We start from the raw sequence: 27734 nt of genomic DNA on the forward strand, positions 1-27734 counted from the left end.
GGAGCCTCATTCCCTGGGCTTTGATTTCCCCTTTCCTAGCATTCACCTTAGTGAAGGAGACTCTAACCAGGGCCTCAGGGCACCAGGGCCTGAAGGTCCATCCACAGCCCTGGGGTGGAGTCCTGGCTCTTCTTCTTCCTGATTCTGAGGAAACGTGACTTGTTAAACTCTTCTCTTTCTTTTAGTTGCAAGATGATACCCAGTCATCAGATATGCAGCAGTCCCTATGTACAGTTCTTGGGATATAATAAGTGCTCAAGAAATACTAATTATGATTATTTTATGGTCCATAGCAGGTTTATTGATCAGGAAATTTAATTTGTCATTTTTTATGGAATTTCATTATCAAATTCTGTACCAGAAACTACCTGGATAAAATAAATGAACAATTGCATAGAATACTATTAATATACTTTGAGAGATATTTCAGTCAGTTGAAACAGAAACTCTGCTAGCTTGTTTTTTGTGAGAAGAGCATATAAGCTAGAAGCAAAATGAATGAATGAAAATGAGTAAATGAATGTTTCTGATCACATTGGTAAACTTTGCAGCATCTGTGTTTCTAAATTAAAGCATCATACACTTAAAGAACATCTGATCTGCAAACAGGTAATTTTGTATATTAGTTTTATAAGTGACTCTTCTGTTTTCAGTAGAACTTTATAAATTGTGAGCTGTTTAATACACAAATGGTTTTACCAATAACTACAGAGTAATAGGTCTTAAAAGAAGCAAGGTAAACTTGTATTAGGAACTAGTTTAGCTGATAGGTTCCTGATAACTGTATATCTTGATGTCATCACTCATATTAATACAGAGGAATGTTTTCTTCATTTAGTTGGGTTTAGAGTTCTCTCTTGGAACATGCATGTGGAAAATGGTAGAACAAGTTTCAGAAAAGTTACTAAAGTTAAGTTCTTCAGTCAGGAAAAATAGATGGTTAACTATAGTAGTTGCATTTTTTTAATTCTTGAATTCTGTGTTTGAGAATAATATTAGCTTTCATTGTAACAGAAATGGTAGGTTATGTTAAATGAAGTATTTGTCCATGCTGCCTAACTCCACATGTCCCTAAATTGTAATCTCAAAGGCATTTTATATTACGGGATATTTTAAATTGTCCACTGTCATCCCCTCTTTCTGTCTAGGGTCTATTTCTTCCTGTGATGCATTTCTCAACGTCTTCCAAAGTAAAGGTCTACGCCAGGAGGTCATCTGCCCCTGCGCCAGCTCACCAGAGGCTCTCACTGTGGCCATCCGGAGGTACAAATCCGTTAACTCAGTGGGCAGCCAGGGGAGAGGTCTCATTCAGCAGCTAAGAGAGGCCCAGAAGTCTTCACAGTTTATCTTAGTGTGAGAATAAAAATAAGACCCAACTTTCAAGATGAGTTTTCATTCTTGTATATGCTAGAATGGATTTTCTTGAATAGTCTAAATTCATTAGTTAGAAACTTACTTATCACTCTGGAGATTCATTGTGATTCCCAGGTCAGTGGAAGTCTGTCTGTAGGTATGCTGAGCAGTGAACCTCGTCCTGGCAGGTTATGCATATTTTCATTTGCTTGTGTTAGGCTCAGGTTTAACTTGAAGCTCCAGTACTTTGGTCACCTGATGCGAAGAGCTGACTCTTTGGAAAAGACCCTGATGCAGGGTGAGATGGAAGGCAAAAGAAGAAGGGGACAATGGAAGATGAGATGGTCAGATAACATCACTGACTCATTGGACATGAATTTGAGCAAACTCTGGGAGATAGTGGAGGACTAGGAGCCTGACATGCTGCAGTCCATGGGGTTGCAAAGAGTCTGACACAACTTAGTGTCTAATCAACATCAACAGAACAGAGTAAACAGATGAAATGAAAATTTTGTGGCCACCCCTTCTCCCTTTTACACATGGTTTTTATGTTGTCTTCATTTTCGGCAGTTCTACACAAACTTCACAGTAAATAAACACACTGGTTTTCTGAGCTTTTGAACTATTCAGCAGCACTTCAGAGGAACCTGGGGTCTGGGGTCTCCTGCTTTGTGGAGCTGGGCTGCTGGGGCTCTTGCTAAGGTCAGCAAATGCAATGCCCTTGGTCCTAGGTCACTCTGGCATCGCTGCCCATTTCAGAGCCGTTGGTGCCTATCAGAGACAGGCCTTGGTTACGGCTCATAAGAGCTGACTTTGCCCAGGGTGAGAAGGGCTACAAGGGCCTGTCTGGATTTGTCAGTAGTTCCCATAAACACATACGGAGAAGATAAGCTTATGGTCACCAAAGGAGAAGGGGTTGGGGGAGAATAGATCAGGAGTTTGGATTAACAGATACACACTGCTGTTCATTGAACACCAGAGACGCGCTTTAGAGTAGCAATCCCTGACCTGTTTGACACCTGGGACATTTCCTGGAAGACAGTTTTCTGTGGATGGGGAAGGAGGGGGAGAGGGACAGGTGGTGGTTTGGGATGATTCAAGTGCATTACTGTTTATTGTGCACTGTATTTCTATTATTATTATATCAGCTCCACCTTAGATTCTCAAGCATTAGATCCTGGAGGTTGGGGACCCCTGCTGTGCTTAGCATGTTGTTCAGTTGTTCAGTCATGTCCAGCTCTTTGTGACCTCATGGACCACAGCATGCCAGGCTTCCCTGTCCTTCACCTTCTCCCAGGGTTTGCTCGAACTCATGTCCTTTGAGCCGGTGATGCTGTCTAACCATCTCATCCTCTGCCACCCCCTTCTCCTTTTGCCTTCAACCTTTCCCAGCATCAGGGTCTTTTCCAGTGAGTTGGCTCTTCTCATAAGGTAGCCAAAGTATTGGAGTTTCAGCTTCAGCATCAGTCCTTCCAGTGAATATTCAGGGTTGATTTCCTTTAGGATTGACTGGTTTAATCTCCTTGCTGTCCAAGGGACTCTCAAGAGTCTTCTCTAACACCACAGTTCAGAAGCATCAGTTCTTTGGCACTCAGCCTTCTTTGTGGTCCAACTGTCATGTCTGTATGTGACTATTGAGAAAACCATCGCTTTAACTATACAGACCTCCCTTTGTTGGCAAAGAGATGTCTGTGCTTTTTAATATGCTATCTGGTTTTATTGTAGCTTTCCTTCCATGGAACAAGCATTTTTTAATTTCATGGCTGCAGTCACTGTTCACAGTGGTTTTGGAGCCCAGGAAAATAAAATCTGCCACTGTTTCCATTTTTCCCCATCTATTTGCCATAAAGTGATGGGACCAGATACCACGATCTTACTAGTTTTTTGAATGTTGAGTTTTAAAAGCTCTGAGTGCTTGTACACATGGAAGGTTTCTAGGCAGGAGGTGGACAAGGCAAGGAGTTACTAGTGAAAGAAAAGAAAAAGTGGTTTCTGTGTGGTATGTTTTATTCCTTTCTGCTTATTCTTTTGTGCGTCTGTTACAGGCTTTTGGTTTGTGGTTGCCGTGAATGTCATATATATATATTTTAATTGGGGGATAATTGCTTTATAATGTAATGTTGGTTTCTGCTATACAATAGCATGAATCAGCCTTAAGTATAAAAAATACAGAACGCTTCCTGAATTTGCATGTTATTCCTACACAGGGGCCATGCTAATCTTCTCTGTATCATTCCAGTTTTAGTATATGCGCTGCTGAAGTGAGCACCGTATATTTCAACCTGTGTATATATGCATCTGTTTTAAGTTGATGGTCACTTAAGTTTTCAGTAAGTTTGAGCACATTCTAAAAGCACTCCATTTTTACTCCCGCTCCCCTCCATTTTGTTTTTGATGTCCTGTTTTACGTTTTTTATTTTGGTGAGTTGCTTAACTGCTTACTGCGGATGTAGATGATTTTACTGCTCTTGTCTTTGAACCTTCCTACTAGCTTCACAGGTGGTTGATCCACTGCCTTTACCACTACCACTACCTGTTTGCCTTTACCAGTGAGATCTTTCTTTCATAATTTTTTATTTCTAGTTATGTCCTTTTCCACTTATAAAAGTCCCTTGAACGTTTCTTGTAAGAGTGGTTTAGTGGTGATGAACTCCTACAGCTTTGCTTTTCTGTAAAATTCTTCTCCTTTCTTCAAGTCTGAATGAGAACCTTGTGGGTAGAGTCTCCTTAGTTCTACGTTTTTCCTTTCAGCATTCTGAGTATGTCTTGCCAAACCCTCTGGGTTGCAGAGTTTCGCTGAAAAGTCGACTGATAGTCAGTCATATGTGGTTTCCCTTGTATGTAACTAGTTGCTTTTCTCTTTCTGATTTTAAGATTCTCTCTTTATCTTTAACCTTTGCCATTTTATTGTAGCATGTATTGAAGAGATGTCTTTGATTTCATCCTGACACCCACAGTGTTTCCTGGACTTCAAGGTCTGTCTTCTTTCCCAGGTCAGGAACGTTCTCAGCCATCATTTCTCTGGACAGAGTTTCTGTCTCTCCTTCTGCCACCCTGTACTGTGAACATCAGCGCGCTTGGTGGTGTCCCAGAGGCCCCCTAAGCTGGCCTCCTGTCTTTCGTTTCTGTTTCCTTTTCCTGTTGGATGATTTCCACTGCTGTGTTCTCCAGATGGCCGATCCATTCCACGTTCTCTAATCTGAACTGTTGGGTCCCTCTAGTGTCATTTTCATTTCTGTTATTCTTTAGTTCTGTTTGGTTCTTTTTACATTTTCTGTGCCTTTGGGGAAATTCCCACTCAGTTCTTCCATTCTCCTCCAAGTTCAGTGAGCATACTCATGACCAGTAGTTTGACCTCTGCCTGATAAATTGCTGCTCTCTGCTTCACTGAGTTCTTTTTCTGGTTTTTTTTCTCTTGTTTTTTTAATGGCTTTGACCAGGTGATATCATGTCCGAGGTGCCCTGTGGTTCTGGAGATACGGCACCTGTAGGCAGCACACATCTGTCTGCAGTGCCTCAGAAAATGATCTCCTTTGTGCAGTAAAGTTGAACAGAGCACTGGTGATGACTGGCCTCAGACAGCCAGCAAATTCTCATGTGCTGAGCTGCTCACAGAGGCTGATAACGCCATTGTGCTACCTGACACCCCATTTTGGTTTCGACGTGACTTGAAATCACAAACTTCATGCCCATCATACCTGGTAGGAGAGAGGTTCTAGGGGGCAGTTCAGGGTGCATTTCAAGACCAGCCAGGTGCTCATCATGGTGTTATTTACCTTGAGTTTGTCCAAAACGTGTACATTTGAAAGTGCTTTTCAGTCTTATGTTGATTTTCACAGCCACCTCCTGTGATAGAAAGGGCGGAGGGTAGGCTACTTACTGATCGTGTCACTGTGGACCAGTTAACCTGTGCCCCGTCCCGTGCCTGACATACCAGCCCCATGCCCGCACCCCATGCCCCTCCAGGCTTTATGCAGCCACTTCCCCTCCTGCTGCCCCCTCCCAGGCTTCATGTGTGCTCCCTGTCCATGAGGAGTTTAGGCCAGATCCAGGGGCATGTGAATATTGGGGGCTGGTCTTCATCTCTTGGGTCTTGGCCACTGTGGACTCAGTTCTCCTTTCACGTGGGAAGGAGAGGTGGAGGCTGAGTAGACGTGATTTTTAGTTTAAGCCTCCACTACCGTCCTCTCTTACCATCCTCTGCAGCCACATGCACACCCCACACCTTCCACCAGCTCCAGCATCCTGTCCAGTTTGCAGGGGACATCCAAGCACAACGCTTTCTTCCACCACGTCACCGAGTTCCTGCCCTTCTGCCCTGCTGTCCCATCTGACCAGGAACCACAAGGCCGCACAGTCTGGTCATGCCCCTTCTTGGTTCCATTCTCTTTCCCTGTGGCCAGACCTCCTGGTCTCTGGTGTGCCCGTAGGGCAGCATGGCTGAGGCCTTCCCTGACCACCCCATGCTCACGTGACTCTCTGTGATGCCCTCTCTGCATTTGCTTCCTTCTCACAGGCTGGCAGATTCACTGGTGTGTTATTGCTTATTCTCTGTCTCTGTCTGGCTGATGGTTGGTGTTTAGTATATATTATGTTAATAGATGAATAAAAGAAAAATGGAAAATATGTAAAGTGAGGCATTAAAGTCACTTACTGTATGCTTACAGTGACCCTTTGTAATTCACCAGCAGCAAAGGCTGTGAAGAGTGCAGCCCTTTCCCGCATGTCTGTGTACTGGATGTGTGCACTCACCTAAGCAGAAAGATGTAGGTTTGCATTTTACCTGAGTGAAGTCTTGTGGGGGTTTGTTTGTTTGCTTTAATTTCACTTGACTGACTAGGTGCAGCTAACTGCATAAAGTTATAGTATCATGATCTGATGCTCTGAGAAAGCAGCATCAGCAGAAAGGCCATGTCCCTACTTTCCACGCCCCCATGAGTCTGGTCCTGAAAAGGGCCGAGACAGGGGAGAAGGATAAGGCATGGACACAGGTATGGTGTGGGGCAGCAGCCTGGGGCTCTGGAGTGATGCTCTAATGACAGGGAAGACCTGCGTGTGCTGCATTTGAGCTGTGAGTGCTGGCTGTGCAGGGGGGCATTGCTCAGACGGCGTGGCGGTGAAGTGGGTGACAGTGTCTCTATCTCGGGTGAATGTAGAAGAAAAACACATGCTAAACTCCTGTTTAGAACCTGTTTCATTCACCATCCTTGTTTCTTACATGTTCATATTTAAGTTCATTTTCAAGCAAACTTGTGAAAACACTCATGTTTTTTTTGGAACATCTTCCTCTATAGGCTGTGTGACCAGTGACTAGAAGTCAGATTCCTGTTCTGTCTGGTATCTATGCACATGGCTGTGTCTACAGAATGGTCTTGCTTTTGGAATATGAATCTGTCTTTTTGTGCTTTGTGCTTATTTTTTCCCCAAAACTTGAAGTGCACTTGGCACACGTAAGAAGTGAGAGGGCAAGTTATTAAGTAAAAACAGCTTTGATCCATTCTATTCACTCAAGTTTTGAGTGGGGGCCCGGGAGGCCTAGTCATTGCTCCTGTGGATTTGGGAGTGAGGACAAACTAGACACTTTCTTAAATATTATAAAGTCAGCACTGGAAGCATTGCAGCACTCACACTTTGTCTGCTACTCATAGGATGATCTTTAAAAGAAAAGATAAAAAACCGAAAAACAAGTGATTGGCTGCCTTGTCAGTCTGTTTCTGTTGCTGAGTCCTTCATTCTCACTTGAAGGGTTGGGAGCTGATTTTTTCCTTTGTGCTGTTGTCTGAGCTGTGTCCTGTCCGAATAACCTTCCCAGGACAGCTTGTTTTGCCCTGTGGTGAAGAAGAGATTGAACTTGCAGTAAAGAGCTGGAGCAGATGATTGCCCACTTGGCTTTTGTCCATTTAAGTAGAAAATGGCACTGAGTGGTTGGCCTGTGGTCCTTAGTGAAGAAAAATTGCCGCTGCACCTCCACTGCTCAGACTTTCAGAGCCTTGGCCCTTTCTGAACACGTCTTGCTCTGTGATGGTCTTCTGTTCAAATGTTTATAAATCTGCAAGCCAGCTTGTTACAGGGAAGCTGCTTGGCAGCCTGTGGATCTGGGTGTGGCAGCCAGGAGGGCTGGCCTTCTGAGGCTGCTCTCATTTGGTCCTGCTGGAGTGGACACCGGGTTTGGTGGCTTGGCGCCCGTGGTCATGGCCACTAAGTATGTTGATGTCCCTGTTCTTGAAGGCAGCAGCAGGCCTCTCACCTACATGAAAGGGAGTGTCCTGGAAGGTTCGGGTGTGAGGAGGTCACAGTCACCTCCGGATCCTGCTTGGAAAGGAGCAGGGAGTACCTGTGCACTAGAGAGCTGGCAGCAGGGCCCTGGCCAGTGTCTGGGCCAGCAGTGTGCATGCAGATGAATAGTTAGTATTTTTTTCTCTGAAGACTAGTTGTAGAATAAAAAATACTGGAGAAGTAGGATCCATGATGCCTAAACTCAACAGGAGAATTACAAAACCAGGACAAGATGGATGCCAGTAGGTTGTTTTCTGGACTGAGTTTCTCCTTGGTTCCCTTTGATTGTGTCTCCATCTCTAAAATATAGATGATAGAGTGCATTGTTTAACAGCTACACTGTGATAATGTTGATTGAACTAAAAAAGCTTTTTGTGACCCTTTTAAATACAAGGTATTCTTTCAGTACCATGACACTTTGGCAATTAAAAAAAAAAAGGTATATATATGTGTGTGTGTGTGTGTGTGTGTGTGTGTGTGTGTGTGTGTGTGTGTATAACACAGTAGTTAAGTCGGTAATTCCAAAGAATGGTAAAGATACCCCTGTGCCACCATAAATATTTTCCACTTTGAAAAAGCATCTAATTTAGTAGTTAGAAAGCTGGGCAGAAACAAAGGGCAAAGATTGCAAATGTGAAACTGTCCTTACCATGTAGCCCGCAGGTGAAATTAAAATTTGACAATTTCTGACAGAGGCAAACCAACTAGTGATCCAGACTGAAGAACAGTTAACACAGCCTATGGGGATGAAGTGGGGGGTTTGCAGAGTTTGGAGATCCATAATCTTATTTTGGCTTCCCTGGTGGCTCAGAGGATAAAGCGTCTGCCTGCAGTGCAGGAGACCCCGGTTCGATCCCTGGGTTGGGAAGATCCCCAGAGAAGGAAATGGCAACCCACTCCAGTATTCTTGCCTGGAGAATCCCATGGACAGAGGAGCCTGGCAGACTATAGTCCACAGGGTCGCAAAGAGTCGAACATGACTGAGCGACTTCACACACAATCTTATTTTAAAAACATAAGAGATAAAAATAGATTGTTCGTCATTTTATCTAAAAATTTAGCTGAAAATTTAAAACTTCTCTAACATGAAATAGTTTGGAGATGATAATCATCTAAATTAAAATGACTTAATGAGATAGCAGTAAAGAGCAGAGTAACCATGTTATTTCATTGTCCTGATCATGTGTATTTGAGTTGATTTTACTGTATTTGGTGTTATACTGAATTGAGCACAGAAGTTTGCTTTGATGGAGACTGAGGTGCACAGAGGGAGATGCTGGGAAGTAGCCTCCCTAACTCCAGACTTGCAGCCTGTCTCCCTGCTGGTTCTGGATGATTGCTCTCTGACAGGGAAAAGTAACCAGGACGAATGAAGAACACATCTTGTAAACAATGTATATGGTGTGATCCCTTTTCTGGCTGAGAGAAAATTAAGCCTCTGTAAGTAATAGGTTTAGCAGAAAAAAAAATCTGCTAACTACATACTTACTGAATAGGTAAGGATGTGATATAGGGAGAAACGTTCCTTTGTATGTTACTCAGCTCTTAAAATGATTTTTTAATATGACATGTATTGCTCTCATCAGAATAAAAGGGACAAAACTACATTAAAATAACTCCTAATTTGGGGAGTACTATGTTTCAACCTTGTGTTTTTGTTGTCCCAGCTAGCTGAGGGCTTGGAGGATGGCAGTGGCACTAAGAAGATGTAGTTACCTTGTTGAGTCCCAGCAGCGGAAGTCCTCAGAACCTTTGTTGCCGACTTGACCCCACTTACTTGGCATCTCCGCATGTTTGAGCCTGGCTGGCTGTTTGCATAGTGTTGATGTGTTTACTGCATGTGCGGGAACTCTTTCTTTAGACCTTGTAGAAGCATGATCAGCTCAAGGCTGATCATGTCGAGTGTGTTAGAGGCTAAAAATGGCACCACAAATAACAGTGGGTACAGACTGCCCACTGATGGCCTTCTCCATCAGCTCCTTCCTTGCGGGGCCTCTACTTTGGCTTCAGATGGGCTTTTCCCTTTTTCTACCATGGCGGTGTTGGCCATTCCTAGCTGTGTGCTTTCTTAGAGTATGAAGACAGCTCTGTGTGGTCCTGAGATTGCCAGGATGATTCCTCCTGTAATTGTGTTCTGTGTGAGATGCATAAGCACACTGATCATCTTGGAATTGAACCTGGAAGCTGACAATTGGGTCTGTGGCACCCTTGGCCATTATTTAGTTTACTTGTTTTGATTATTAAAGAAGGTGTTTTGAAATTCCTAAAAATTTTGCTTATTGAGATTGGTTTTTCTCCCCTCACCTAGTTTATCTCCTTGGACTTTTTATTTCCTGCTGCTGCTGCTGCTAAGTCGCTTCAGTTGTGTCCGACTCTGTGCGACCCTGTAGATGGTAGCCCACGAGGCTCCACTGTCCCTGGGATTCTCCAGGCAAGAACGCTGGAGTGGGTTGTCATTTCCTTCTCCAATGCAGGAAACTGAAAAGTGAAAGTGAAGACGCTCAGTCGTGTCCGACTCTTAGTGACCCCATGGACTGCAGCCTACCAGGCTCCTCCATCCATGGGATTTTCCAGGCAAGAGTACTGGAGTGGGTTGCCATTGCCTTCTCCTAGGAGGGTATTAATGGAGAAAAAAGATCACCTGACTTGGTTAATAATCCTGGAAATACAAGTTGAAACAACAATGAGGAATGCACTTTACTCACCATGTTGGAAACAGTTATAACATTGGTGATCAGTGTCAGCACAGGTGTGTGGAAACGGGTAAGGCTGAGGGCAGCTTAGCACCGAGGTGGACGACACGGGTTCTGAAGCCATTCTGGGCATGATGCCTGGCAAACCCCACCACCGCTGCCCTGGCAGTGCATATCCTGTCTATGAGTGAGGAACGGTCATGCCTGTCTCATGGGCTTGTGTGAAGAAGACATTAGTTAACATACGTAAAATGCTTGGAACAACATTCTGAGTCCACTCAATGGACTGTGAGTGAAAACATAGTAATATTCATTCACTCTTAGTGGGATTGCACAATGACACGGTCTTTTGAGAAGGTGTGTGCGTGCATGCTTAGTCGTGTCCGACTCTTTTCAACCCTAAGGACTGTAGCCCACCAGGCTCCTCTGTCCGTGGAGTTCTCCAGGCAAGAATATTGGAGTGGGTTGCCATTTCCTTCTCCATTTTGAGAATGTATTTAGGCTTTATTAAAAATTTTTTTTTAAATTTTAAATGTGTATGCTCTTTGATCCTTCCATTCCCTTTCTAGGTATGTACAGAAATATTTCCAAATGCATACAAATTAAATGAAAGAAAAATGTGTTCATATTATTGAACACCATGTAATAATTAAAGCAGGTTAGTTCATTGGTGTGTCCAGGACACATCCTGTATGTGTTAACATGCACACACCCATGTGGGAAGTTCTGTAAGGTGTTCGGTGAGAACAGCAAGTTGCAGAAGAATGTGCACATGGGGTTCTGCTTCTCTTTGGTGTAAACACATTTGTGTGTGCACATATTTTATAGGCAATAGGGCCAAAAAGGCTGAAACTTCACTCTTAACGTGGGTAGTGGCTGCCAGAGGAGGGAGTGGGGCTGGAGGTGAGCAGAGTCTTAGCCTTCTGCTGTGTGTTCTCGTGCAGAGCTTACCATGTCCGTCCGAAGGGTATGCTCACGTTACTCATACCACTGTTTTAAAATCTCATGAAAAACCTTACAGTGAACTAAAAAGTGCCTAGTCTTCTAGGCCAGAGGCAGGGAAAGTGTTGGGAAAGGAGACAAGATGGTTGGGCAGGGGCTTGTCTGTGGGTCTGAATCCCCACAAGCCCTTCCACTCACACAGGCAACTAAGTTAATATTTCTGAGCCTTGGTTTTCTATTTTGTAAAGTGGGAAAGTAGCAATGCCTCTGCAGGTTCACGGTCATGAGGAAGTTGATGTGTAAATGGCTCAGGACTATCTGGCACATGAAACACCCAGTTGAGCACAGCTCCCGCTCCCTCCATGGCACAGCAGGTCCTGCGGAAAGGTTGGGGGACACAACCAGGATTGCAGGTATGTGAGCAAGTGAGCAGCAAGGCCAAGTACTGTGCCTGGGAGTTAAGGTGCTTCTGTGTTGCCTTCTTGGATGTATTTTGCAAAGCTGCCAAGAATGTCTGACTTGCAGGGACTCTGTTAAATATAATATATGGCATAGATTAGAGTAGTGCAAAGTTAGTGCTGTTGGTTTACATTTAGGTGAGCCTTCCCATAACTCAGTCTTCCCATAACTACATTTTACAGACATAATTGAAAAATTCTGGTAATAAATGCAGTTCATGATTTTAAGATATTTAAATACTGGATGTTGGAAAGTGGATCTCGTAACTAAGATAGACTGTATACACTGCTAGGTTGTGAAAGAACTTCTCCCTCCTGGCTTCTTGGTTACAACGTATCAGTTCTTAAATCTTCCCATACTTGGGATATGTCTTGGCTGGTTCAGCATTTTGCCTTCATGTGGATTTTTAAAATAAAAACAGTCTTACCTATAAATTATATTAAGAATGTTCATTTGCTTGGGCTTTTATAACAGTTCACAGCTCTGGGGTCTTAGTCTCTGAGGTTAAGTTGTTGGCAGGGTTGGCTCCGTCTAGAGCTCTAAGGGGAATCTGTTCTGGGCATCTCTCCAGCTTCTGGTGGTGCCAACAACCCTGGCTTATAGACCTATAACCCTTTACTAACTACTTATATTCTGCAAAGACCCTGTTTCCCAATAAAGTCAAGTTCTGGATACAGGGGGTTATTAGCACAGGAACATGTCTTCTGGAGGGAACACAGTTTGGCCCACAGCAGGTGCTCAGGCTGATGATTCTGACTCTCAACATGGGGTCTTGACTGAGGGTGAGGGTGAGGGAATCCTGGCCCCCTTAGGGTTTCTGTGAGGCTCCTCTTTCATTTTACAATTTTATTGGGGCCTTTGGAAAAGATACAGCCAGGAGATCAATATCAGTTCCACTGTTTGGGGCTCATTTCCAGGTGGCTTCATGTGGGTCTTATTATTTGGGCAACTTTGCTTTTGTATTCTTTAGTGCTACTCTTCTTGATTGTTACAGATGGAATAGTTTGATTTTCAGACTCTTACTTTTTTTAAATTGAAATGTAATCAGTATATATGCTTCTTTTTAAAATATACCAATAACTTGATTCAAATACCCGTTATTGCAAATTTTAGCTTTTGTTTCCCCATTTATGTTTTTTAGTTTCATTATAAACCTTCATGAAATACTTTAAAGCCATATGGCAGACTGCTATCTATAGTTTGTATTTTAGGTCCTAAAACACCTTAGGCGTTTGTATTGGGTTGGCCAAAAAGATCATTTGGCTTTTTCCAGCAATCTTATAGAAAAAATATTTGGGAAATTAGAGAAACAAACGTGATGTTTACCTAAATTATACTCTCTCACTTTGCTCACATTGAAGAATCTTTCATTTTCAGGGATAAAATCCACGATCCTGTAAATGTTTCGTTTATTCACTGATCTAGTCGGCAGACATTTTTTACTGGACACGACTCCAGGGGTGGGGGTTCAGCAGTGACCAGAGGAAAGCCCCTGCCCTCATGGAGGAGGCCTGGGTGGATGGTTAGAATGTACCTGTTGTGGAGGAGGGCATGGAGGTGCTGTTAGCGGGGTGATGAGCCACCCCAGGGGACAGTGAAGGAGAGGCCATGAGGCACCCTGCCAGATGCGAGGAGGAGGCCTGGGCACAGGGAAGTGGGTGGGCGTGGAGGGCGAGCACCACCAGATGCTGAGTGGAAGCAGTGAGGACTCGAGTGGAGGTGAGCTGGGGCGGCGGCAGCACACCCGGGATGTGGGAAGCTGTACCTTCCCTAACCACCAAGCACTTGATAGCTGGTCTCTTATCCAAATAATTGCCAGTTCTTACAACTGAGAGTGTGCACACTCAGGATATGTCTGACCTGGAGGCCACACTCACAGTCTGGCATTTCTACTCACTGCTGTCATTCTCCTTCCTGGAGACTTGAGTTTCCCTTCTTAGCCATTTTCAAACCTAGAAGATCCAACCTTGCAGGGGGAAAGAGTAAGTTGGAAGAGTTGGTTGGTGTCTAGTGGACACATGTAAGGGGAAGGCAGGGAGACAAGGGAGCCCTGTGGAATTTCCATGCTTCTCAGGAGTCTAGCAGTTTTTAGGAGCAGACCTCAGTGTGTCCTGAGCAGAGAACACAGGGCATGTGACAGCTGTGTCTGCCGTTAGGGCCCGAAGGGGCAGCCTTGGTGTGCAGGTGGCATGTGGGCACACGTGTCTGTGTTCAGACAGCTGATGTGCTTCTAATCAGACGCAACCTGTCCTCATAGGCCCACCGACGACAGCAACCAGCCCCCAGGCCGTGGCGTCCTCTCCATGCATGGGCTGACCTACGGGGTCATCCGGGTGGACTCGGAGGAAAAGCTGTCTGTACTCACCGTGCAGGACGTCGGCCTCGTGATGCCTGGAGGTGAGGGTGGGTGTGGGTGCAGAGCCACGGCTTAGAGAACTAGCAACCCCAGCCTTTCCTGCAGGGCCCGCCTTGATGAGGAGTCTGAGGTAAAGATGGAGCTTCCCATGGGACAGGGAGGCTTTCTGTTCAGACAGGCTCAAGAGACTGGAGTGGTGTGCTGTGCTCATTGGTTTCAGGGCTCAGACTTTGTCCTGGAGGCTGTGTGCGCTGGCTGACGACACACACCATGTGGTCTGTTCTCAGTGTCATCCTCATGTCTGCATGGTGTGTAAATCCCGTTTACACCCTAAACTTATAGCAGCGCACAGCTATGAAATGTTGTTTTACCGCAACAAGAAAATCACAACCTGCTTCAGGGACTGTGAGGGCCTATTCTCTTTTACTTGTGGTTTTGCTGCAGATGCTACTTCTGTTTGTGTTCTTTTTTGTATCCATTCATTTCTCATCTCTAGCTCCCCCCAACTCCCTCTAAAGTAACCTGTGCTTGCTGTTTTGCATTCAGCCATCATGTGTTCAGTGAAGCCGGATGGGGTTCCCCAGCTGTGCAGGACAGACGAAGTTGGGGAGCTCTGCGTGTGTGCGGTGGCCACGGGCATGTCCTACTACGGCCTCTCGGGTATGACCAAGAACACCTTCGAGGTAGGTGGCAGGTGAGCCCCATTAGACAGCTTTTGCCAGGTGTGTGGAATAGATGTAAAAAGGAGATGGTGATTTCTCAATAAAACATGTTCATGGTAATTAAAATGGTTGTAGTTTCTCCTGCCATTTTTTATAGCTTTTAATAAATTTGGCTTAGCAGCCTTGTTTTCACCTCATAACCAGAGCTGAGAAAAAGCAAGTACAGTTTCTCTAGAGGCCTGGCCTTTTTCTCACCATCTAGAGAGAGCAGCAGCTGATGGGTGGGGGCTGAGGAGCGTGCAGCCCTGCCGAGGGGGGCGTGGGCAGCGGCCTCCTCGGGGACCGTCCGCCTCGGCCAAGCATTTGCACGGTGCCTTCACCATACAAGCGTGTGTCCATGCTGTGTGCACATGGTGTGGTGTGCAGTTAGCACACACATGTGCACACTGCTTGGTAGACCCAACATTCTCAGAATTCTTACCATCTCACCAAGTGTGCTGACCTTAGGAGGAGCACACTTTGACTAAGTTGTATGTTAGCAAATACAACTGCAGAGTTGATTGGGGATAAATTTTTTAAAGGGCTATAAACAGAACTTTGGGTGTGAACACATGTGATGTGGCTTGTACAGGCAGATCTGTTGAGTCTGGATTCAGGTTTCTAAGTGCCCTTGAAACTGAGCCAGACACAGTCTAAATAAAACAGATCTTCTTTTCTGTGTGGCTTATGTGTTAGGTGGGAGGAAACTAGGGGTCGAGTTTGAACTCATGGTGGGGCTGCTCCCTCTACTTTTGAGTGTGTTTCTGGTAAGGAAGATAGCAGTATAATGAACAGGAATCATTTTGCTACTGACAGAGGTTATTTAAAGTGTGCCTTGTTTCTCCATTTAATCATTTTTATGCTGTGGTTTTATAAGTAGAAGAATGAATTAATGTTCGTTAGACTGTGGCAGGCCTCTTCAGAGGGCCCTGTGTGTGGGCCGGGGGCGAGCTGTGAGAGTGGGAATGGGGACAGGGGATGTGTCCGCAGGCTGGCGCTCATGGCAGCTGTGCAGACCTGGGCTTCTCCCACCAGGGCCAGGTGAAGAGACCCAGCAGAGGGAAGCAGGAGCAGTGGGTTCCACGGAGGAGGGCGGAGGTTGGGCCCTAGCAGGCACTCAAGAGTTCCTTGTCCCCAGGTGTTCCCGGTGACGAGCTCAGGAGCCCCGGTCAGTGAGTACCCCTTCGTGAGGACGGGCTTGCTTGGCTTCGTTGGCCCTGGAGGGCTTGTGTTTGTGGTGGGCAAGATGGACGGGCTTATGGTGGTCAGCGGGCGCAGACACAACGCCGACGACATCGTGGCCACAGCACTGGCTGTGGAGCCCATGAAATTTGTCTACAGGGGAAGGTGGGTGTACTCTGTGTTTGGTATGGTTCTCCACAGGCTACACTTTTTATATAAAGCTGCAGAAAATTGCTTAAACTAATGGGACTCTGTGTCCTCCTCTGTACAGTGAAGCCTCTGAACTCTGATTTCTGAGATTCTGTGCAGTTCTTAATGTCCAATTTTATGAAAAATTTCTGAGCCTGATAAATGTATTTTCACTAGATTCTCCAAGTTAAAGAATAATATCCATTAGAAAAGCATATTTTTAATTAGTAAACTACACAAAGAAAAGAACCAAGCATTTATCTTGCTGTAGTTCATTCACCCAAAGGTAACAGATGAGCCATAAACTGCCTGGAAACTGCCTCAGGTGGGTTCCTTCTGGGTGGTGTCCCTGACCCCTGGTTGGCACACAGCCAATGCTGGATCACTGATCATGGCTCCTGAGGTTTTGCTGATTTGTTGGAAGTCAGCTGCTCTGGGTTTCGCCCTGCATAGCTGAGCTGGCAGGAGCAGGAAGACGCAGAGCTTCTGGTTGGGTGTAGCCCAGCCACCTTTGTGCAGAGGACCCCCCAGAGGGCCAGTCTGTGCTTCTCCTGAGAGAATCTGGGCTAGCAGAAAACCATTAGCTCCCCAATGGCAAGGTTCTACTCATTGGGAGAATATTGCTTCGCAGGTACAAACTCAAGATGCAAACTGCAGGGCCCAGTAAGATTCAGCAGTTTTGATACCTGCACAACTCCTATCTGTCCCGAGGCTTGAGGCCCATTGCCTAAGCTGCGGCAGGCTGCTTCCACAAGAAGAGTGGCAGTCGTCCTCCACCTGCCCCCTGGCTTTGTCAGACTTCTCCCCTGTGCTTTTGTGGGTGAGCGCCTGCCTGGGAGTTGGAAGCTGCAGTTTTCATTTCCCGGGGAGTAGTTGGTGCTGAGAACTCCTGAGCTCTGTGGTCATAGTATCTGTGAAGCCCTTCATGGCAGGACCAGTCATCTGTGAGGATCTCCAGCGTGTGCTCACCACCATGTCCTGTCTGTATCCACAGAATAGCCGTGTTTTCAGTGACTGTCCTGCACGACGAAAGGATTGTGATTGTGGCTGAGCAGAGGCCAGACTCCACGGAAGAGGACAGCTTCCAGTGGATGAGCAGGGTGTTGCAGGTAGCTGGCACCTGCCCCGAGCCCCCTCCCTGCTCACGTCATTTTCCCGGTGCCATTGAGTGCTCTGCTTATCCCTCCTTCTGACCAGAGACTCGTCAGCCGCCAAACCTGGGCTCGCCTCCCAGGGAGGGGAGGTGGGGGTCGCTAAACAGACCCGGCCTAGTGGTCAGAAGTGTGCAGAGCTGCTCCCATTTGCTCATGGAGGTCGCAGCAGGAGTTCCTGTTATGACCTTGAGAGCGTGCTTTTTTCCTCCGAGTGTCCGTTCTCACGTGTGTGGTGTTCCACACGTGCTCCGTGACCTGTGTGTTCTGCTTGGGTTGGCGACCTGCCCTCCTGACCTCAGTGTCTCCATGATGGGAGCTTTGCAGGTGCTGCATGTGCTTCTGTGTGGTGCGCTCTGCACAGTCTGAGTATTTGTTCCTTGTCTGTTCACCATACTTGCTTCACATGCTTCTTTCTCTTGTGGCTTTCCAGGCAATCGACAGTATACATCAAGTTGGGGTTTATTGTCTGGCCTTGGTTCCAGCAAACACCCTCCCCAAAACCCCACTCGGGGGCATCCATTTGTCAGAAACAAAGCAGCTCTTCCTGGAGGGCTCACTTCACCCCTGCAATGTCCTCATGTGTCCCCACACGTGTGTTACAAATTTGCCTAAGCCTCGGCAGAAGCAACCAGGTACGTCTGAAGGGCTTTGAGGGCCTGGGGTGGTCCTGGGTCTGGGCGAGGGCCACACCGACCCCGTTCTCAGCCTTCCTTTTCTCCAGTCTCTCATCATACACTCTGGCAGGTCAGCCTCCTCCTGAACACTGTCTTGCTGCTACATGTGGGAAGAAGGTAGTGGAGTCCAGGCCCAGGGTGAGGGCCACTGGGAAGGAGAGGTATTGGCAGTTTCCGAGCCCAGCTTCCCTGGCAGGTGTCAGACCTCCTTGAGGAGTCTGGCAAAGCACCTCTCAGGGTCACCGCTCCTTCCTACAGACGTTAGAATAAAGCCTGCAAACCTGTTCGATAACCTACAGCCCTTGGAGCCTGTGAGGAGTTCTGCAGCTTCATTTGTGGTGTCATCATGATGCTGAACATTTGTTTGCTGCTTTGCAGTTTAGGGAAAGTGAAAGTCGCTCAGTTGTGTCCGACTCTTTGTGACCCCATGGGCTATATAGTCCATGGAATTCTCCAGGCCAGAATACTGGAGTGGATAGCCTTTCCCTTCTCCAAGGGATCTTCCGAACCCAGAGGTCAAACCCAGGTCTCCTGCATTGGAGGCAGATTCTTTACCAGCTGAGCCACAGGGGAAGCCCAAGAATACTGGAGTGGGTAGCCTATCCCTTCTCCAGTGGACCTTCACATCCCAGAAATCAAACCGGGGTCTCCTACATTGTAGGCGGATTCTTTACCAACTGAGCTATCAGGGAACATGTAATTATAAACCATCTGACTTGGTCCTCCTAGCAATGATTATGCTCTTTAAGGTGGCACCCAGTTACCAGTGAAGAGGAATTTATTGCAAGAATGTGGTGCTAGTATAGTGATGGAAAGCCCCTAGCCCCCAGGCTTGGCATGCAAACAGACCAGGGGGGCGGCTGGGCGAGCCCAAGGAGTGTTAGAATGACGAGTAGCAGGCCTAGCACAAGCTGCCCATGCCTCCACACATTACTGGTATTAACCTGTCTCATCCTTTTGGAGCCTTAAGGAGTGTGGGCGTTCTTGTCTCCATTTTACAAGGAAATGAGATCATGCCACAGAGGGGTTCAGGAACTAACCCAAGTCTGTAGGGCCAGAGTATTGGAGAGACAGACCCAGGCCTGATGCTCTTTGCTCCACTGATGAAGCATGGCAGGGCAGAGATCACAAGTCAGCTAGAGATGGTTGACGGGCCCTGGGTACAGTGCAGTGGTGGTAGACGTAGGAACCAGGCCACCTCCAGAAGCGAGCTTGATGCAGTGAGAGTGAGCAGTCTCTCCAGATGCAGGTGGGGACACCGGTGCTGCAGGAGGAATGGGGTCACCCACTGGCTGACCACCACGCTCTGCCAGCAGAGTAGCTGGTGGGGCTAGGCCCGACTCCCATGGCAGAGCTGATATCCTCCTTGAAAGAGCACACAAGGCCTCAACTCTCACTGCTTTCCGGGCACCTTAGGTTGGCATTTACCAGTAATCTTTCTCTAAAGTTTTCTAATATTCTCAGATTCCTTATTAATGTTCTTCCTCTCTTTTTTTCCTCTTACCTCCATTTTGTTGTTTGGACCCCTGTTTGTGATGTGGAGGATAGTTATTTCCCAGTGAAGCACCCACTTCTTCACATCCTGTGGGCACTGGCTTCGGGTGGCCAGCCAAGAAAAACACAGGGCACAGCCCTTCATGAGCGTGAGAAATGAATGGGAAAAAAGCCTGGCATGTTTGCACTGAATGGACAAGAGTTTCTGGGCTCCCCAGGGAGGCTTCACTCACTCAGCCTCCCTTTCCCTCTTCTAACCCTGTTCATTCCTGGACACCTTGACCTGGTGTCCTGGCCTCCAGTGGGCCCAGGTCCTGGGACACAGTTGGTGGCAGAGTTCAGGACAGATGCTTAGGATGAAGGATTGCTGGTAAATGCATGACCACTGCAGGGCTGCAGTACTCAGATGTCGCCGGATGACTGGGAACTCTGGACAGGGAAGTGTGACCCCGCGAGTGGGCTCTGAGAACCGGCTGGTCACCTGCCTCTTGGGGCACTGAGTAGTGCCAGGGCATCCGCACCTCTCTGAAGCAGCACAGAAGGCACAGCTTCATGTAACTGGCAGTTTTAAGGAAGGATTCTCTAATGGTATCTGGTGTCTCTCATCTGTTCTTTTTAAATGATGAAGGTTATGTGACTCTCCATTGTCAAAAAGCTAGTTTTTTCCAGCAAATACTGAATGCCCTGCACCAGCAAACAAAGGCGGTGGCCTGGGAGAATGCTTAGAGGAGATGCTGAAAGCTTTATTTCTGTGCCCCCTCACTTGAGGTTTGCTCCTGTTTGTCTTTGTTTTCATGGTAGTGACTTACTTGAAACCCTGTTCTTAATCAGGCTTTTCAAAGTCACATCTTTGAAAGGAAATCAGAGTAAGCTCCTTCCTGAAGTGGGAAGTCATATTTTCAGGAACTTCGCTCATCCTACCTCACGTGTCTCCCTCATGTGTGTGCTGCTGCTGCTTTGCAGAGATCGGCCCTGCCTCTGTGATGGTGGGGAACCTGGTGTCTGGGAAGAGGATCGCACAGGCCAGCGGCAGAGACTTGGGCCAGATAGAAGACAATGACCAGGCCCGGAAGGTGAGAGATGGCCCAGTTCTTCTCCACTCCTACCCAGATGCTGTGTCACAGGTGTTACCGACTCCCACTTGCCCTCTCTGCCAGCCCAGTGTTAGCATTGATGGCCTTTCTTCCTGCTTCCCTGCAAGACCCTTCTGTATCTTGTAAGGAAGGCGTGATTGCTGGGGTGCAGTGTTTTAGGACCCCTCACATGGCATAGAAATGGGTGGGTGATGCAGCCCGTGACCAGCAGGCCTGAAGCGAGCATCTGCAGTCCCTATCCTATCCTGGTGTTCCCTGCACACTTGTTCTTGGTTATCCACCAGCCCTGATTAGACACTCAAACTGCCTCATGGCCACCTTATAGTGAGGTTTCAGTCCTTGGATCTTTGCAATTCAAGGAAGTGTCAATTCAAAACCCAAGTTTAAAAGCCAGACATTCTTAAAGCAGCGTTGGGAGTTGTAGGAGGAATATTTAGGCCCCACTCCACATAAGCATCAGACACACAGTTTGTCCCACGCAGCTGCAAGTCCCCGTTAGAGCATTCAGCCGGAGAACTCCAGTGATTCACCAAAAGGTGGTCCCACTCTGTGTGGACTCCAAGGAAATATGACAAAATCAGCCATTTAAGATGTTGCCAGTTTGATAACATGTAGTAACATGTTCAAAGAAAGTGCTTGATGACCATGTTCCACACCTCACACTGCATTTCTATCATAAAATGGATTAAATGTGGTGATTGCTGTGTCGGTGACATGAAACAGGGCCGTCCTTGTTACTGCAGACGTGTTAGTGGATGCTTGTGATCTGTGTGATCTCAGGGCTGTTGCGTGCCTTCAGAGGTGACCACTGTAAACACAGCAAATTTAAGAGAGCCCAGTTTTGAAACAGGGTAGATCTGAGTCTATCATTGCAGCCCCCAGGAATCATTGTTGCAACTGGTGGAAGCCCCAGGAGAAGGGATGTTTCTGTGTCGACTACTCTGTCTATAAGGGGAATGGCATCTTCCCATCCTTGGGCAGATTTCAGAGGACTTCCCTCGTGGTGGCACGGCCCCAGCCCTCCAACTGCTGGGTCTGAATCAGGCACAGTGAATTCCAGTCACTGCCAGGAAAGCATTGTAAACACCTGCTTATCCTGTCGATTATATTTGTCAGAGATTGTCTTTTCCTGTCTTAAGGCACCGACAGACCCTACTGTTAGATGCTGAGGCCAGCCCAAATGCCCAGGACGGTCTGAACCTAACAGCTGTGCTCTGTTCCAGTTCCTGTTCCTCTCGGAGGTCCTGCAGTGGAGGGCACAGACCACCCCTGACCACGTGCTGTACACGCTGCTCAACTGTAGGGTGAGGCCCCACCTGTGGACCCTGGTGTTGCCTGTGTGCTCCATGATTTCATGCTGCTGTTTGATACTCTCCATTCAAACCTTTCTCCTCAGTCTTACCTGAATCCTTCTGTTTGTTTGTTGCTATTTTGATTGAGACCTTTCACATAGGAAAGGTCACTTTTTAATAAAAGGGTTTGAGTGTGTGTGTGTGTGTATATGTGCGTAGTTGCTCAGCTGTGTCTAACTCTCCACAACCCTTTGGACTATAGCCCACCAGGCTCCTCTCCATGGGATTGTTCAGGCAAGAATACTGGAGTGAGTTGCCATTTCCTCTTCCAGGGGATCTTCCCAACTCAGGGATCAAACCCATGTCTCCTGTGTCTTCTGCATTGCGGGCAGATTGTTTACCTGCTGAGCCATCAGTTGTATATATACACGCATACATTTATGTATGTATGTATTTATGTACTTATATATATACACACACACACACATATATAACACGTGTATATATACACATATATTTGTATATGTATATATTTTAGCAATATTTTTACAGTATCTCCCCCTAAATGAGTGGAGAATGTCTACAATAGAGAACAGTTGTGGATCTGTGAGGTATTTATGTTTCTTTTTATTATTTAACTACCTTTTTTTTTTTTGGTAAGAAGTCATGTTTTAGTTATAGGCTTTTATTCTTAGGAGTGAAAATAATTTTTGCAATTAAGGTTCGTATTTACGTTTCTCATTAGAAAAGTAAATCATCATATTGTGCTCCATAATAGTACTTAAGAGTAAGGCCTTAAATGCACAAGTAAACAGTACTAACAATGAGCAGTAAATGCAGAAGTCTTAAAATATACCTGTTTTTCTTTGCTCTGGAAATGAAGCCTGAAAACTACATTTAATTAGGTCTTCTTGACTAGTGTGGATGCTTGCAACTTTAAGACATTGTAGCTCTTCAGAGATGCAAAATATCACAATCTTTGTGCACAAAGGTGCCCCTTGTCACTTAGAGCAATCAGTTAAAGACAAGTGAAAGGAAATGCCAACAATAGAAGTCCCTCCCTAAATCTCTTAAGTTGGACATCCAGCTGCAGACCAGTTTTGCAGTGATTTAGTTTGTAAAAGTACCTCTGGTCCTCCTCTGACTCAGCTCATTGTGACCCTGCATGCTGAGCTGACCTCAGCAGTTATAGTTCACTGTGTCTGTTCAGACCGACCCCAGGAAGAGCCTTAGAAAGTGCTCCCACTCCCCAGCTTCTGTGAGAAACGCTTGCTATCCCTGCCTTTTGGTGCCTACGCTTGAACCCTCTTCCCAGGATTAACTCTCTTGGCTCAGAGCCCACCCGTGTACCTGGGGCATGAGCCCGATGATGTGGTTACTAGGAACCCTGTGTCTGATCTGAAGCCAGCCTGCCTGCTGCGTTCATCTTTCTCCCTTGGCTCTGCCTCAGCCTGTAAACACAGATAAGACTTCTTTTCTGGCACTGGTGCCTGGTTGTGTCCCAATTACTCTGTAATCATTGCTTCTGACTTTCTTTGTCCTCTGCCCTGGCATTTCTCCTGGAGACCGTTGGTGACTCCCTTTTTTCTGCAGCATCTCTTGTGTTGTCTGGTGGTTCCCAGCAGTACCTCCAGAGGGCCCACTGGAGCTGGAGCCTTATCCAGCCTGGCCTCAACTTCAGGAAGGTCTCTTCTTCGGAGCCCCTTCCCTGAGCTCCCTGAGGGTGACCCTTCCAGAGCTCTGGGTGAGAGGAAGTTTCATTGCTGTCGCAGACACAAAGATTCAGAAATGATTTGGTTGTATTGGTAGACTGTAGTCCTGTCAGCAGGAGGAAACAGCTGGTCCAGCTACGTGTCGCTTGGGGGCTGGCAGTGTGCCGGACAGGTCAACTGTGTCCCCATTCCTAGATCCTGAGTTCACAGTCCTTTGCTACGGCCAGACACGAGGTCACTGGGGAAATGTGTTCACCAGAAATGAGTCATATTCTCTAAGGGGTGAGTTGTGGAGGTCAAGGCCACACGTAAGCTTACTTCAGGTCAGCGTGGGGACAGCATGGCCCACAGTAGTAGCCTTCCTTCAGACAGGAAGCCTTCCTTCCTTCTGTCTCCCAGGCCTTCTGATGTGGCGGCAGCTACATCCACAGAGCTGGATGGGTCAGCAGGGAGTTGGTGTCTGCGCTCATCCCTGTCTTCCCGGAGCCCTGTGTGCACTCAGCACAGGTATTCAATCTGAGCCGCAGGTCAGGAGCATCCTCTCCATGGCGGTCACGGTGGAATTTCCATTCACCCAGCCTTCTAGCTCAGCACCATCCAGTAGAAATCAGCACAAGCCACATGCATAGTTTAATATTTTCTGAAAGCAAAATTTTGAAAAGGTGAGAAGAAACAGCTGAAATTCATTCTAATAATCTGTTTTGCTCAATATCCCCAAACATTGTCCTTCCAATGCAGGGCCTCAGGCTGCTTCCAGGCATCCTCCATTCTGGACGGCCCCTCAGTTGTTGCAGGCCCCAGCTGCGTTGTGCCACCTTTTTACTGCCCACAGCACTCATTTGTATGCCCTCCTCCACGGCATCGTTGTCCACAGTGTCGGAGCTGTTGTGCTAGGCTTGTAGGCAGAAGTGAGGATTCGATTCACTGCAAATCAGGAAGGACTTATGTTCTTGGAACTTATATACAAAGAGCATCTGTTACTTTTTAAAGAGAAACACCAGCCAACACTTTTAACCTTTTTACATTTTATTTTTTATTTTTTTGAAATTTATACAGGAAACTCAGCTTTCTTTTATTGCCTAGTCTTCTCTTCCCTGGTGGCTCAGAGGTTAAAGCGTCTGCCTGGAATGCAGGAGACCCAGGAATGCAGGAGACCTGGGTTCGATCCCTAGGTCGGGAAGATCCCCTGGAGAAGGCAATGGCAACCCACTCCAGTACTCTTGCCTGGAGAATCCTATGGAGGGAGGAGCCTGGTAGGCTACAGTCCATGGGGTCGCAAAGAGTCGGACACGACTGAGGGACTTTACTTTCACTTTACTTTCACTTTCTCTTCCAATAATACTAATAAAATTTATCAAACATTATAGCAGAGTGAAATGCTCACAAGACCTACTTCAGGTATTTCAAGGAAGATAGAAGCTTCAGAACCTTGATCCGAACTAAAAATGTATTTGCTCAGTGTCTGTGACCCAGGCAAAAGAAACGTCATTAAATTTTACAAAATTAAGTATATTTAATAATTTAATAATATTTCACATCTATGTATATACTCCCACGTTTTAAACTATACAACAGTACAAAGATGGACTGGCACAAATACTTACAGATATATTTAGGAACAATGAAGGTAGACAATAAACACACAGCCAATAATAATTTGAGGCCTTCCCTTTTGAGATTCTGAGGGTTTGAGAACCCAGATGCTGGGAATGGTGTCTAGGGAAAACCCAGGTGCACAGAGATGAGCTCTGTGTTTGCGCATGCTTCCTCCATGAAGGCTGTCCCTCCCATCTCCGTGCATAAGGGGAACCCGCTGACTCTGCAGGGACACTCTGTTGCAGAGTCCACCCCAGACCACATTAGGAGCTGCAGAGAAACAGCCCAAAGCCCCGTGAGCTGGCTGCACCCTTGAGATCCCCCCCACCCCCTGTAGCCCTTCCTGCAGGCTGCAAAGCACCACCCACCTGCTCAAGCTTCCAAGCTCCTCAAAGACGAAGGAAGTAGTTTTTTCCCCATTTGTTCTGTTGGAGATCATACCTACCGGCCCCGGGGTTCTCTGGAGAGAGAGGTGTGCATGTGATAACAGGGGTCATCTCTCTGCCTGGTGTCCGCACTTAAGAGCCTGGGCCTGCCAGGAGAAGTCGAGACCCTCATGTACTCGCCCCGTGCCACTCATTCAACCCCTCGCCGCTCATTCAACCCCTGGCAACCAGAGTGCCCACCGTAGGCTTTCGGGAAGGAAGAAAAACAGCTGGCTCCCAGGCACACAAGAGCTTTTCCTGTGTTCCTCGTGTAGATAATGAGATGAGGACGCCCTTCCATGAAAATGTTTAATTTGGAGAAATCGCTGTTTTCTCATAGAATAGACACCGATGGGGAAAACAGATTACTTGCATGATCTTTAGAGTTGCTTCCATCACTGTTGAGTTGGGAAAACAATTTTTGCAGCGACTTGTACTCAAGCTACCCACATGTATATGTGTGCGTCTCTGTATATTTACATGTATATATATATTGTATGCTGCTGCTGCTGCTAAGTTGCTTTAGTCGTGTCTGACTCTGTGCGACTGCATAGACAGCAGCCCACCAGGCTCCTCTGTCCCTGGGATTCTCCAGGCAAGAATACTGGAGTGGGTTGCCATTTCCTTCTCCACTTTTTTTACATTTTAAAATGTGAATCATTTTTGGCTTTTTCTTCATTCCTGAGTATGTTTTTACTTTAATGTAAAACTTTGCAGTGGTGCCATGTTTACAGTCACCTACACTGAAATCGTTGTCTTCAGAGTAGCAGCTGGGTGGTGGATCATCCTGCATTGCCGTTTTGTCTTGATACCAGCCAAGACCTCTGTCAGGGAAAGTCAGCCCTAATTTTCTGTGATGTACTTTTTCCTAGAACCTTCTTATGCAGTGGGTTTCTGTACTGAAAACCCAACTTTTTCCATGAATTTTGATGAGGATGCCAGCTAACCACTGACCTGAAGATAAACGGCATTTTGTTTTTTGTCACAGTGAGAGCTTTGGAAAGTGAAATGCGTGATTGAAAATTAGCTTTTCTCCTGAGATGAAGGGCCCCATGACAAGTGGTGTTGCATGGTGTGGGGCTGACCAAAGCCTGTGTTCTCTGATGCTCTCTCAGTGTTGAGCCTGCAGGCAGAGACTTGCGGAGGAGGCTGTGCTGGGCGTACTGGCACCAGCCTGCCACAAGGGGCCCCAGGTCTGGTGTAAACCCTGTGGGTGGGAAAGGGTATTTTGAAGCAGTGGCAAAGATTGCTGAAGGACAGAATGCAGGTAAATCTCATCGTTTGGAAGCATCTGGAGATGGATGTTCTCGGAACCAGTGTCAGAGCGTTCAGCTACTTGTGAGTCATCGGTGCTTCTTGGATCTTACAGGCTTTGTCATGTGACAAGAAAGCTGATACTGATAGAGGATCAGCGCTGGCTCTCTGCATAACTCAAAGAAGAGCAGTTGCAAGAGTTTAACAGCTCAATCCCAGAATGCTCGGTTCTTAAGATAAGACCCGCTGATGGACCAGCACAGGCAGCAGGGTGGTGGCGAGAGTCCCCGGTTGGTACTGCTGCCCTACCAGCAACTCGACTGTTCCCCGGCCACAGCCAGAAGTGCAGTGCTGGCATTCCTCCAGGATAGCTGGCATGCAAGCATGGGGGCTTGGGGTGGGAGGTGGGGGACGGTGGCCTGGGCCTCACCTCGGTGTGCTAGGGGCTGGTGCCCCATCTTCACTTAGAAGAGCTCGCAGGACTGTTGGGTGAAGAGGGATATGTTTTGGTTCATGCGCACACATGTGTTGCACAGGAGAGATTGCTCAGAGGACTGGTCCAGCTGCGAAGGCACCAGTTCTCAGATTTCAGCTGGATCCCAGACTCCAGCCTCGTAGGTCTTTCTGTGTCTACCTGACTTTGCCACATTCTGCTCTCTGGCTCTTCTACTTTCTGTGTCTTTTTCTGTTTATTTTTTAACCTTCCTCACAAGGAAGATGATTGAGGAAAATATTTGGGATGAGAAAGTCCAATTCAGAGAATTGTAAGCATAGCCCCACTGTAGGGAGGCTGGTCTCAGCAGGAAGGGGCCTGAGCCTGCCTGGCAGCTGCCTAGGTGGCCCCCCTTCTCCACCAGCCTATGTACCCCAGGCCTAGGTGATCTATGC

General features: G+C 46.8%; 1 protein-coding gene and 1 non-coding gene across 3 annotated transcripts in view; one reads left to right on the forward strand and one right to left on the reverse strand.

Annotated features, from left to right (window-relative positions):
* DIP2C (disco interacting protein 2 homolog C) overlaps positions 1–27734 on the forward strand; it is a 309984-nt gene that overhangs the window by 236249 nt on the left and 46001 nt on the right. For both annotated transcript variants that reach the window (XM_068987609.1, XM_068987610.1), the window contains 8 exons: positions 1149–1263; positions 13981–14120; positions 14626–14762; positions 15919–16127; positions 17146–17260; positions 17736–17937; positions 20437–20546; positions 21791–21871. In XM_068987609.1, coding sequence (XP_068843710.1) covers positions 1149–1263; positions 13981–14120; positions 14626–14762; positions 15919–16127; positions 17146–17260; positions 17736–17937; positions 20437–20546; positions 21791–21871 — 1109 coding nt within the window. The remainder of the gene's footprint in view (positions 1–1148; positions 1264–13980; positions 14121–14625; positions 14763–15918; positions 16128–17145; positions 17261–17735; positions 17938–20436; positions 20547–21790; positions 21872–27734) is intronic.
* LOC138091957 (U6 spliceosomal RNA) lies at positions 3516–3622 on the reverse strand. Its single transcript, XR_011145982.1, has one exon. It is a non-coding gene; the product is annotated as a U6 spliceosomal RNA (small nuclear RNA).

The sequence above is a fragment of the Capricornis sumatraensis genome, chromosome 15 (assembly GCF_032405125.1).
Source record: "Capricornis sumatraensis isolate serow.1 chromosome 15, serow.2, whole genome shotgun sequence".
In the NCBI taxonomy this organism is placed as follows: Eukaryota; Metazoa; Chordata; class Mammalia; order Artiodactyla; family Bovidae; genus Capricornis; species Capricornis sumatraensis.